The 13,824-nt window shown below is 38.6% G+C and overlaps 1 protein-coding gene across 6 annotated transcripts in view; it reads left to right on the top strand.

The window, feature by feature from the left end:
* Window positions 1-13,824, top strand: part of HHAT (hedgehog acyltransferase) — a 205,717-nt gene that overhangs the window by 145,963 nt on the left and 45,930 nt on the right. For all 6 annotated transcript variants that reach the window (XM_078382932.1, XM_078382931.1, XM_020794598.3 and 3 more), the window contains one exon: window positions 13,458-13,602. In XM_078382932.1, the coding sequence (XP_078239058.1) occupies window positions 13,458-13,602 (145 nt within the window). The remainder of the gene's footprint in view (window positions 1-13,457; window positions 13,603-13,824) is intronic.

Consider the following 13,824-nt stretch of genomic DNA (forward strand, 5'->3'; position numbering starts at 1 on the left):
CTGAGGCCTCAAGACAGAGACCTGACTTGTAAATTCCAGTTGTAAGCAAAGTTCAGAATTTGGGGTTCATGGACCAACTTTGTCTCCCTCCCATATTTTTCTTGGGTATCCACTCCAAAAGTACAGAATTATTAATATCACAAAGCTGCGAGAAATTTCCAATCATTTCCATTTGCTCTCTGTGTCCCATTTTCCTTCTGTGCCTTTGGAAAGAACTGTTGCTGTCTCTGGTAAGATGAGGGGGACATGGTGGCGCTGCGGGTTAAACCGCAGAAGCCTCTGTGCTGCAAGGTCAGAAGACCAGAAGTCGTAAGATCGAATCCACTTGACGGAGTGAGCTCCCGTCACTTGTCCCAGCTCCTGCCAACCTAGCAGTTCGAAGGCATGTAAATGTGAGTAGAAAAATAGGTACCACCACGGTGAGAAGGTAATGGTGTTCCGTGTCTAGTCATGCTGGCCACATGACCAAGGAAACTGTCTACGGACAAACGCTGGCTCTACAGCTTGGAGACGGGGATGAGCACCACGCCCTAGAGCTGGACACGACTGGACTAAATGTCAAAGGGAACCTTTACCTGGTAAGATGATCAGACCCTCTCAAAAACAAAAAAGGAGGAAAAGAGACAAAACATTGTGAAATCTTAAAGACTAATTGCTATATTTTAGGGTGAGCGTTCATGGATCTAGCTCAGTCCCTAAGACTTTTACCTTTGGTACACTGGTGAAGGATGGTGAGTGGCAAGGTTGGTGAGGGGAGCAGTTTCTATTGCTCTCTTCTCAGGTTTCCCCAAAGTAATTAAGAATGTAGTCCTATGCAAACTAATTTGGGAGTTAGTTAGTTGAAGGTTGTGGTTAAAAATGCATAATGTTGCCCTACAAATTAGTGTGAAGAACCATCTGGCTTCTCTCCCAACACATTCTTCTTTGAGAGGAAGTTTGAGAATTGCTTCATCTGGCATGCAGACATTCTCACTGCCTCATGTTCTTTACTCCCTCAATAATTTAAATTGCGCTTGCACTTATACCATAAAAGAAAGCAAAGACAGCTCTGTTAGTTTCTGTCTGTGTCTGACTGCTTGGGAAATACAAGCCAAAAGAAGTTGTAGAGTGGGGATTTGAGTCAGCTCTCAAAGTATTTTATTTTCTGCTCCATGGCAACATGTCCAGAAAGAGCAAGGAGAAGTCTGTGTGGTCCCCAGGATTACATAAATCTAAGAGTGCAGTCACCCTTCTAATAGGGGTAGTATCTGGGACAGTAATTCTGAAAAGTGCCTTGCCGCCTGCCCATCAGTAAAAATACGACAATAATAACTGAAGTAACAAGAGTAAGGACAGTTCTTAACTAGACCTTCTGTGCTAGAAGCACTACCAGAGGAAGACTATACATGCCAAGCAGCTCCCTTGAACACTTATTGGTGGTGGTGATTTCTAACCACAAGGGCAAAACACAATACAGATTTTTGTGATATGAAAGCCAGCTCATTGTAGTAATCCCTGCCTTTGCAAGTCCAGCTCTCCTTTAGGAATATGAATATAAACAAGGCACCTTCTCTTTTAATCTGTTTAAGGCATGATTTCATATGATGAAAGCCTATCCATGTTTATGTATCAAATTTTACACCTCCCACATGCTTCAGAAATGGTGGTATAGATTTTCTTCCCTTTCCTCTTCTGTGCTGACATGCAGACTAATTATGATATTGCAAGGAAACTAGTTGATATTTAAAGTACCATCAGTGTCAACTGAAGTAGCTCATGTTGAAATAATTGTGCTTTTTTCACTGCAGTACCAAGAACTATAAAATGCTGTAGTTATTACCATCTTGGGTATACATTGTCAAAGGGAGAGGAGAGCAGCAATCACTAACTTTAGCAGGTTTTTAATTTAACATAGGCAGGGTGGCTTTACCCCTTACTCATGCAGACTATGTTATGTAATTGCCTCAAGTGGCATATACTGATGTGTGAACAGTAGTTGTCTTTAAGAACAAACATCCGTGTTCCACGCAAGCTGTCCTGTAACCAATAGCTACTCTATTCCTCTCTAGTGCAGTGGGGGTTGATCATCATTAAGTTAAGATTTAGCAGTCAGCATGATGAGTGTCTGACAGCCATTATGTTGTAGGACAGGGACTTAAACTAGGACTCACGAGACTTGGGTTTTTTTTTTTAATCTCAGGCAGCGATAGATCTTCAGCCAGCCTCAGATTCTTCATGTATCCATTATCAAATCTAAACAGCTTAAAGAGTTCATTTTTCTACTAAAACTGCACCATGTATAAATGAAGACCGAGAGGTCTGTCTGCCTTCCTCAGACCACTTTTTCATGCTTATCGCCTTCCATTCAGCATCCTTTTGGTCCTTAGGAAAGCTCTTCAGTGGAAATGAAAAGTCATTTTCTCAGCATGGTTGATGATGGAGTCAACATGTACACAATATTTTTCAGGAATTTTGAAGATGAAATATCCAGCATTTTATGAAAAAGAAGAAAGAAATATTGTTTATTTTTACAAACTCTGAATCACCAACAAATTTAAAGTCAAGATGACTTATTTCTGACTCCTATGTGATCTAAACCAGGCTGTGTCTGAACCAAGGTCTAATGGTGAGCTTTTGCCTAATCTACTTCCCTGAGGATCAATCAAAAAGGAAATATATACTATCTACCCAAAATGTGAAAGCCTCAATGGTCATTTTAGCTTCTACTGAGTGTTCAGGCTTCATATGATCTACAAACCACTTATTTTTTTCTTTCTGGCTGTCAATGGCCTATACATTTGAATTAAATAGTTCACCCACCCTTTTCAGCTGCTTCTCATCAGAATTGTCTCCACACACACCCTTTGATGTACACTTTAATGTGGTGAGGGAGTTTGAGTTTCTTGGGGAAGCTGAACACCATATAGTTAGGAAGCTGGGATGTATTACTATTCTAGACTGCTAGCAGGGTCACCAACGACAGAATATGCAGGCGGAGATACAAGGATAAGATCCATCCTGTGCAGGAATTAATGGTAACATTAGCAGAAGATCACTGATAGTTCCAGTGGTGATGGAGAAATTCCTGAAGGGCAGCTACTAGGCAGGAGCGGTAGAGAAAAGTGACACTGACAGAAGATTTGGCACAGATGCCAGCAATGACATTCAAGCTGAGAGTGTGGCTAAATAGGAGAACTGAATCGGAACTACTGTTATGATTTGATTTGCAGCTTGTATTTTATCTGGAACCACAAACAGTGCTCACACAGGCTGCAGACTGATTTGGGAGTTCACCGTTCATGCTGGTTGTGATGCAAGTTGCATTCCAATCCACAGGTTCTCTCTCCTCCTCCCCAGTTCCTTCCTTCCTGCTCCCACCTCTGCTGATCCTTTAATGGTTTGCAGCCCAGAGGAGACCAAGAACCCAGAGCAAGAATGAAAGGAGGAGGAGGAGGAGGGTAATGTAGCTTATGTCACCAGAGACCAGCAGTTCCTATAGAGAAGGGAGTAATGGCTGAGTGGTAAGAAGGGTTTGATCCCGAATGGAGTCATTCTGAGTTGTGAATCATGATGTGTTTTGCAAAATTACTGTTCCATTCAAAATTGCTGCAATTCCCCAAATAGCTCCATTGTGACAGTACAGGTTTTTGTAGTCCAAAATTGACTTCCCCAAGTACAGGACTTCCCTGTACTTACAATGCAGAAACTTGTATTGTAAAGCACAGATACCCAACCGCCCCCCCCAACTGAATAAAGGAACATCCCTTCAAAATATGACCTCACTGGTGCAATCTACTGATAATATAGCTGGGTTCAGTAAATTTAGATTAGTTTGCAAACCAGCAGGCAAATACCGTTATTTCAGTCTGGAGGGAAGTGGTTTGAAAATTCTGTTAACATTTCTGGTCCTTGGAAAACTATTACTGTTATCATTATAACTTGGGACAAAAAGAATGGCCATGGTTGTTGGTGCATGAATATCATTAACTTTAGAATTATAGAAATGGCATACTCTCCTTGCACAGAGCTCCATGTGCAGTGATTTTGTACACCTGAGGGTTAGGGTGTCTGTATATTATGCATTCTGGGTAAGCCCATCATAAGACTACTGTATATATCAGATTCTCCATGCACATAAGTGAATAAGACAGCTGTGCATCGACCTGTTACGTGCTTATTTGGCCTGCCCATGTCAGAAAAGCAAGCCTCAGTAGATATGTTTGCTTCTGCATAACTAAGCAGATACTTTTCTCAATAAGTAGAAAGGACAGGAGTAAAGCATCACTTTTGCACTGATGTAAAGATGACTCAGATCAAGTCTTAGTCATTCTCCTGCAACACTCACTACTTGATCTTTTCCTGAACCAGTGAGTATTGCTAAGGAAAATATAGAACATACTTTGCAAACATATAAATGTGCCTAGTTTCTCTCTTTTATCGGGCTCTGTTGTTCTTCCCTTTTTAACCTGTCCCCTTCTTTCTCCACTCTAGGATGTTTTTAGTATTTCATACCAATAGCAAACTTCAGTGACAAAACCATATAGTATAGTATAGTATAGTATAGTATAGTATAGTATAGTATAGTATAGTATAGTATAGTATAGTATAGTATAGTATAGTATAGTATAGTATAGTATAGTATAGTATAGTATAGTATATTTCTTTACTGCAGTATGTGTTCAACCGAATTTGTCATCTAATCATGTTTGGTTAAACAAGGAAATCCCCAAAACTTCACAGAATATTGTAGCCATGACTTCTGATACAGAGGATAGAAGAAAAATTAGTTTGGATGAGAGACAGTTGAATTTCCCATAGTTACATTTCAGAGTACAGTATCTTTGGGACGTCCTGTATAGCCGCCTAGAGTGGTCCAGTGGGCCAGATAGGCGGGGTATAAATTAAATAAATAAATAAATAAATAAATAAATAAATAAATAAATAAATAAATAAATAAATAAATAAATATCTTTTAGTGTACAGAACTAATAGTACTTAGTCCTTAGCTTTGTTTAATGTATCTTCAAGCTTCTGATATTCTTACCATATACTGCTGAAAATTTTTGTTACCCAAAGGGTCAAATCAAACAACCACTGACACATGTTGGGCTGGCTCAAGTCATTTGCTACCTAGGAGGAGAAGAAAACAGTGCTCCTCACCCATCCAAATCAAGATCAGCTCCAGCCAAGTTTTTTTTGGCACATATGTAGGAAATCCCATATACAGTGATACCCTGCTAGACGCTTACCGCACATGACGTCGAAATCGCTTGACGATGACATTTTTGCGATCGCTATTGCGATCTCAAAACACTGGTTCCAATGGGGGAAATCTGCTTTACATTGATTAGGAGGCTGCTTCGCGAACCGTTTGTTCGCAAAACATTGTTTTTTCCGGCCCCGCAAAATGGCTTCCCTCCACAAAATGGCTTCCCTCCCTTCTCAAAATGGCTGCTTTCCAGATGGAAGCTTCTCATTACAGCGATTTAGAACAGCTGATCAGCGGTTCTCTATGAGCAATCTTTGCTGGAAGATGAGGTATTTCCCCCATTGGAACGCATTGATCAGTTTTCAATGCATTCCAATGGGGATTTTTTTTTTCGCTTGACGATGATTTCGCTTAACAGCAATTTTGCTGGAACGCATTATCATCATCAAGTGGGGCACTACTGTACTTACTATCAGTAAGAATGCAGTAAAGGTATTTCATAGCTAACAATGTGCTTCCCTTTCAGGACTGTCCCCACACTCCCAGAAACTGTACGTTTCCATTCTGCAATATGTTTTTATTTTCAGCACTACAGGCAAACCCCACTTAACAATCTACCTGTTTAATGACTGCTCAGATTTGCAACCCTTTATGACCCTCGTAAATTCTGGCAATGTTTTCTAAGGTTTCTTAGGTATGAAATACTCAGAAGTAGTTTAGAATTCTCTTCTTCTGAGAGCGCCCTGGGATTCTGAAGCTTGCCAAATACAGGCAGGCTCTTCTCCCAGGAGACACAGTGGGAAATCAAAAACCAGATACATAGAATCATGAAATGGGAAGAGCCCTACAAAGCCATCAAGTCCAGCCTCCCACTCAGTGCAGAACTACAAAACAGAAATAGCAGATTTATTTGTAATAGATGGATATGCCAAATGCTTGTGCCTTAAAGCTACAACTGTATTTTAATGGAACTACTTAATTTTCTTAATAAAACAAATATAATTCTTAAGCTGAGGACTGGTCTCTTGAAATAGCAGGACTTACATCTAAATCTAGAGTGGATTTGAGAAGGTCACTAAATTGCTACTGGAAATTGAGAGGTCCTACCTGGCAAGGCTGTTGTGCCTTCTAAGGAAGCACACAGTCAATGGTTTGATTGCTTTGGAAGCAAGCAAAGTTTACTTTTAGGATCAGGCTTGTACTACGCATTTCTGAGGCCTAAAGCACCTGCATCAGGCAATAAAGTTGGTAGTTTCCCACCCACAGTGACTCCCTGACCATGATCATCTTCTCTTTAGGGAGAGGTGATCATTACAGAGCCAGCTAATAATCTTATTGCCTTAGGATTATTTATGAAAGATTCTTGTATGTCCACAGATGATGCAAATTAAAAAGTGGTAAGTTTATCTGTATTTGTTTTCATGTACATTCATAAAAATTAAACTGCACCCTCCCCCAATAAAACTATTCATCCTTGATGAAATGACATTGCTTGCAGCAAAAAACAATGTTTATGAAAATTAAAGGCAGGGCCATTTATTAACTATGGAATTATAAAGATGGCGCACAGTTGTCTCTATATTCTGTTGCTCTTTCTGCACTGGAATAGATAATCTAAGAGTCAAGGAAGTACTATAGGTATTTGTATTAGTTTTGATTTGAAGCAACTGCCCACTTAAATGAACAGAGACATTTATAGGCACTTGAAGCACAAAGGTTTGCTTTTCCATCAGCTTCTTTTCACTAGTAAATTACTGTTGCTTCTGTGGCAACTCAGGCAGAATGGATGTTGAGAGACTTCCATCTATTTTGAGGGTTGACATGTATTTGGAATTTGAAACTTAGGACCTGATAAAAAGCTGAAGATGTCAACAGAAAGCCATTTCTGAGGGTCAATAAAAACTTCCTTGCTGAAATCAATGTGTTTGGATAACAACAACACACTAAAGGGGATTTCTTTTCTATGTTTTTCAGTGTTAGCTGAAACGTTTCTAATGGTTCATCCATATCAAAAATATTGCAAAGCTCTTTATCAATACTGAGATTGAAATAATCACAAAGTACAACATTTCCTCAATGTTCGGTCTGCTCCTTTATTAAGCTATAAGGGCTGGAGAAAGGTAGAGGTCAGTAAATTATTTGGGAAATATAATTTCACACCAACAGCAGGATGTTGTGGTCTGATGTGCAATGCAAAAGAAACACTGGTGCAAGGGGTATGGCACAAGTATTATGTTGTGAGTGACTGCATTTTGCCATTTTGGAGGTGAGGAGAGTAGCCATGTTGTACAGAAGAGACAGAAGGATAAAGAAGAGGAATCCTATGATGAAGAACCTGCAGTTCTAGAATGGGAAGTGAAAGTTGCTCTGAAAGCACTGGGAAGAAATAAATCACCAGGGATAGATGAAATACTGATAGAACCACAGAGACTGAATCTGTCAAAATTCTAAAAAGAATGTGTCAACAGATATGGAAAACAATGGCCCACAGACTGAAAATATTCAATGTATACATTCCAGTTCCCAAGAAAGGATATGTCAAGGACTGCATTAAGTACAGGATTATTGCTCTAATTTCCCTTGCAAGCAAAGTGATGCTCAAGGTATCAACAAAGAAGTGCCTGATGTTCAACCTGGATTCTAAAAAGGAAGAGGCACTTGAGAGTAGATTACAAGTAGCTGCTGACTACTGGAGTATACTAAAGAATTTCAGAAGATAATCAGTCTATGCTTATAGGCTACAGCAAAGACTTTGTCTTTGCGGATCATGAGACAATCCTGGTTGTTCTGAAAGAAGTAGGGTTGCCTCAGTATTTAATTGTCCCAATATGTAATGTCTATTGTGGAGAAGAAGCTATCATTAGGAGAGAATATGGAGAGACAAAATGGGTTCCTGTAGGCAAAGGTGTCAGACAAGGGTGTATTTTATCCCATTATCTGTTCGATCGGTACACATACAAAGAATGTACACCCAAAGAGGCCACTGCAGCAACATTATAATGCATTGACTGAAGTCCATTGGTAGATTGCAATTAGGGTCAGCCCACTTGAATCAGCAGGGATTTGGTGAGTCAATGTTCATGTATGTTTTTTTTAAGTCATTTGAACAACTGGGTAGAGAGCACTTGGTTACATGAATCATCTCCAAATATTCATTTTGGGGGGTACAAATATTTTAGTGTGTACTTTGGGTACTTGGGGTTTCTGGAGAAATTTGTAGCCTTGGGAGACACACGAATTTAATTAATTAATTAATTAATTAATTTTTACCCCACTCCTCTAGACAGTGTCTACTCGGGGTGGCTTACAAATAAAACACAGCAATATAACATATGTAACATCTTAAAATTACAATTAAAATTACAATTATAGCAATTGATTACAACCAAGACATTACTTGTGAAGACCACAAGTTCTACTTTGCCTACTTTTAATATAGCCCCTTAGCATGTAGAATCTTCGGGACCCATCCAGAGAGATTCTCTTCTCTAGAGGACCACTCTAAACCTATTTTGAGAAGTGCATCTAGCTTTGTCATACCAACACTATGGAAAATTCTTCCTTTCGGAAATTGGTATGGTACAGCAGTTATTATTTCTAGATCTACATTGAAGGTTTATCTAATTGTATTTTTGGAAGTATTTCTCTGTAATTAAGCCTACCATCTCTGGATGACATAGAATGTATTTTAACTTTGTTTATTGTGTACTGTTTAATTTTGTGTTTTATGTATACCGGTAATTTTTATGCACTGTTTGAAAATCTTCAGACCTAGGTAGTTTGCTGATATTTATAGATAAATAATATAATAATAATAATAATAAATAAATATAAATACTATTAAGATATTATAGATGTGTTATAGGTAGGAGTGAATGTGTTACTGTCTTCTCAGCACAGATGCTAATATCTGATCACCATTTCTCTCCCTTTTCATTTAATTATTTGTTAATGAAGTCGTGCCTTATACAAAAACATCTTAGGGCAATTAACAAACTAGAGAATAACACAATTTGAAATAATTTGAAAAGCTCAAAAGATATTAAATTGAATTATTGAACATGAATGAAAACACTTAAAACAATTTAAAATGATGCACGCCGTACCAAGAAATAGTATATACTGTATCAGATTATTATGATATCTTGGTGTTAAAAATCACATGTATACATACGACCTTTTCTCCCCCAAAGGATATATTTTATGTACTTCAGTGTTGTAAAAGAAACCCATCCAAGGAGTTTTAATTTCCAGGAATTCATCACCACTGTTCCTCTTGAGCCCCTCAGGCTTTTGAGCAGGGATGGATGGCATGCAATATTGTTTTTCCAGTTAGTTACATCCTTTGTGTAAAATCCATGTTCCATTCTGCAATTGTCTTGTTTTTCTTTTATTATGAAAGTCTACAGTGAAATATTCATCACCATTTCATGTCCAAGCTGTCCTGACTCATACACTAGATTGACTTTCAAGAGTGGCAGACATTCAATTCATGCCACATTTCCACCACACCAGAAGCAAGGAAATTATACCATTTTTGTAGCCATGTAGTCTATTCACATGCAACCCAAAGCCTTCTGTTTTTATCCCAGCCCAGGACATCAAGAGCCATGGACTTACTGTATTTACAAGAATTACTTGTTCTTCTTGTAGCATTTTTAAGTAGTTTGCATTACACCAGAGTAGTGATGATTATGACATTATACTCTGTTTGAATTTGAATATGGTCACATATTAACTATATTTTGATTCTATCAGCAGCTAAAAGCTTGTTAGATAAATCTTTAACATGCACTTTTTGCTTCTGCACATTTATAGAGTTTGGAAAAGTTACTTTTTTCACCACTGGGTGCTAAATCCCCCAACCAGAATAACTAAATTCTGCACATGTAACACTCAAGGGGTTGTTTATAGTTTGCAGCTCTGTCCATTGTAAATAGAAAACCTTTTAAGGAGATATTTGATGAACAATATAACATCATGGGATGTGGTGGCGCTACGGGCTAAACCACAGAAGCCTTTGTGTTCTGCAAGGTCAGAAGACCAGAAGTCGTAAGATCGAATCCACGCGACGGAGTGAGCTCTCGTCGCTTTGTCCCAGCTCCTTGCCAACCTAGCAGTTCAAAAGCATGTAAATGCGAGTAGATAAATAGGTACCACCTCGGTGGGAAAGTAAACAGCGTTCCGTGTATAGCCACGCTGGCCACGTGACAAAGGAAACTGTCTTCGGACAAATGCTGGCTCTACGGCTTGGAAACGGGGATGAGCACCGCCCCCTAGAGTCAAATACGACTGACTAAAATGTCAAGGGGAACCTTTACCTTTACCTATAATACCATGTGTATAAATTCTAGTCATTTTTTAAAAAAATGTTATTTGATAAGTAAATTATTGTTATATTATTGTGTAGCAGAGCAAATCAACATTATACAATTCTAAAAATGAGGGCAGCCCCCCCCAAAATTGTAACTTTGAAACTGGACTTTGGGTCAGCAACATTTTTTTCACACAGATATAGGAGACAGTCTGCAACTGCTCCGTGCCAAATTTAGGGAAGCTTGGGCAAAGGGTTTTTGAGTTATGATTTTTTTAAAAAATGAAAACTGCCATTTGTTATGGTTTGTTACAGTAGAATACGCAGAGTTATTGAAGACACTTTACCAGTTCTTCTTGTGTTGCAAGACGGTTGTATTTACAAGTATTTACAGTTATATACAGGCAGGCATCTCAACTGCAAGACAGGAACTCTTTATACAATCTGGCAGCATGCATGGCAGCAAGTGATAGTGGAGGAAGAGAGAGAAGCAAACACACAGTCCACTTATATACATGTACATGGCTTTGTTCAGTCCAATCAGAATGCAGGTGACTTCATCCTCTTGCACCTGGTCTTCTCCTGGTTTCAAGTCATTGCATCAGCTCCAGAGTGATTCAGCATTCTCACATCTGTGCACAATGGCAGCTCGTTAATGAAACACATATACAGGTTCAGGCTTATAAAATTTCTATACTCTGACACCATTCTCCTCCAGGAATAAAAGACAAGTCTTGCTTATTCTTGAAAGAGAATATTTGATGCCATTCACATGTTTTATTTGGAAGGAATCCAGGCTTCAGGGGATGAAATATGGATTCTCAAAAAAGACCTTTCAAAAGGCAAAAAATAACCACTTTGTTATATGAGTGAGCATGTGTGGAACAGGCTTGCCAACAAGATTGTTCCAAAGTAGACACGTTGTTGCAGTTTTATGGACTGGGAAGGAGGATCTTTTTGGAGTGCAATGAAAGTTCACAGAAACAGTAAAGAAAGGTTTTCTTTGAAGAGTTAAAAAAAACAGACTTGCTTTAAAAAAAGTGACACGGGGACAATCCTCTAGAAATGGACCTTTTGCCATGTATCTCCAGGGAGTTAGAATAAAATTTTGTAAAGCATATTAAAAATATTTCTTCGTTGCAAAAACACAGAGTAGTTGTGTTTTTTCCCCAGCCATGAGTGCTTTCAGTAAACATTCTCTCAGCATTTCTGAGACTAGGCTCCTGACACCAGTCTTCAAAGGGGAAATCAGCTCCAGGTCTGGAGCAATCTGAACTTTTGATTCTCTCAGTTGGGATACAATTAGGTATTCCACCTCAGGAGGGCAACTTTTTAAATTCCTTCCTGGCCAAACAGGCTTTCTTGCTGGCAAAGAGATTCTGTGTTGAGCTGTACTGCAGCTAAAACTGTGCTCACGACCTGGGGTTCAAATCCCAGGTAGCCGGCTCAAGGTTGACTCAGCCTTCCATCCTTCCGAGGTTGGTAAAATGAGTACCCAGCTTGCTGGGGGGCAATGTGTAGCCTGTATAATTAAATTGTAAACCGCCCGGAGAGTGCTTGTAGTGCTATGGGGCGGTATATAAGTCCAATAAATAAATAAATAAATAAATAAATAAATATTTTAAAGATATTTTAACAAGTATAGAAAACAAATATTCAGAAGCTCATTCGTTTAAGGTCTGAAAGTACTGTTTTGTTTTGTTTTTGTTTTTTTTTACTTTGTGGCTGGAGATAATCTTACTTGATGGTTCAGAGCTTTAGTGTCTATATCCTCTCATCATTTCAACTGTTCCACCGATCTTGTCATTACACCATTGTCTCATAATTAATAAAAAAGATTCCAAAAATGTTATGTGACATCAAGGAAATGTGTGCTTGAAGACTACTTATTGCAGGTGCAAGAATTATATCCAAGCAAAAGGATTTGTGTCTTCAACATACAAAAATCATTGCTTGACCCATTTAATTATTTATTATATAAGAATTTTTTTAAAAAAACCAAGGGAAGTGATCAGAAATACAGTATAGGGATTCCTAGGGAATAATTATTTGTGGCCTGAAACATGCGTGAAAAACAGCTATTTGCTCTAGTGGATTTTTATTTCCTTCTAGATAAATTTCAAGGCTGTCTCTCAAACTGAACATTGTTTAAATAAGGTGCACAAAGTCAAAGTACTTCCCGGGATAACACGTACTGCACATGGGTTTTTTCACTTCATCAGCTGGTTGTGGCTTTATTTTTCGTATTTTACGTAGCAAAGCATATTGGGAAATAAAATGTATGTGCTGTCTTGAAAGAAAGTGAGGGAGTCAAACTGGTTATATGACCTAAGAGGGCAGGAATGCAAGAAGAGGTCAACCTGCATTTGACCTCCAGCTTTGTAAAGGTTGGAAGGTGAGAAAATTAGCACAAACATACAGTTTCCTACCCCAGAGTCTTGGCTTTGTAACATTGCATTTTCCTAGGTCTTATGTAAAAAAGGGACTGGCAGACTCCATTGTTTGGATGATGTGTGCTGGGATGATTGTAACTGGGAGCTCTGTCTGGCAGAAATTTTATGCCCAAAATGTAATCAAGCATCATATGGCTGGAAGGGGAACCTATAAAACTTAATCCTCTTTGTCTGTTCTCTTGAGACACGTTCCTTTGAGAGTGTGAACTCTGACTGAGTCTCCTATTCTTCAAAATAAATCCTACATGGACCTTATAGATGTCTCTTTGCATTTCTCTCTGTCTTGGTTGGGAGACTGGCTATACCCACCTAAGAAAATCCGAACCCAATTTTGCTAACAGTTGTAAAGGTCCTGCAAGACAAGAAAAACTTGTTTTGTGCCAGTAACTTTTCCATCTATACAGCAGATCCAATCATTGAAATAATTCCTTTTTTACTTTTCTAATATTAAAAAAGTCATAGGTTTTGTTATAAACTGGCTTTTATGGTTTTTTTTTTTCAGGAGCATTTTTTGTCCCCAAGAGGTTTTCGTTGGCTCCATGCAGCTTTGGCATCTGTATCCACCACCATGCTGATTTTCTCAAACCTTATTTTTCTCACGGGAAATCATGCTGCCAGAATCTACTGGAACAGGTTCTTCATAGAAGGCAAGTCATATTAATTTAAGTATCCTGATCTTTGATGTTTTACCAGAAATACTTCTTAAGCATTTAATTCAGTTGTTTGTTTGATATCTGCTTTTCTCCCAACATGTGCCTGCATTATACTGTATGCTCTTTGTCCAGTTAGCATTTCTTGCCCTTGGCACCCTAACAGCAATAGCAATCAAAGTGTTTCCCCAGGATTTGTTGGCTTTCACATTCAATATT

The sequence above is a fragment of the Pogona vitticeps genome, chromosome 1, assembly GCF_051106095.1.
Source record: "Pogona vitticeps strain Pit_001003342236 chromosome 1, PviZW2.1, whole genome shotgun sequence".
NCBI lineage: Eukaryota > Metazoa > Chordata > Lepidosauria > Squamata > Agamidae > Pogona > Pogona vitticeps.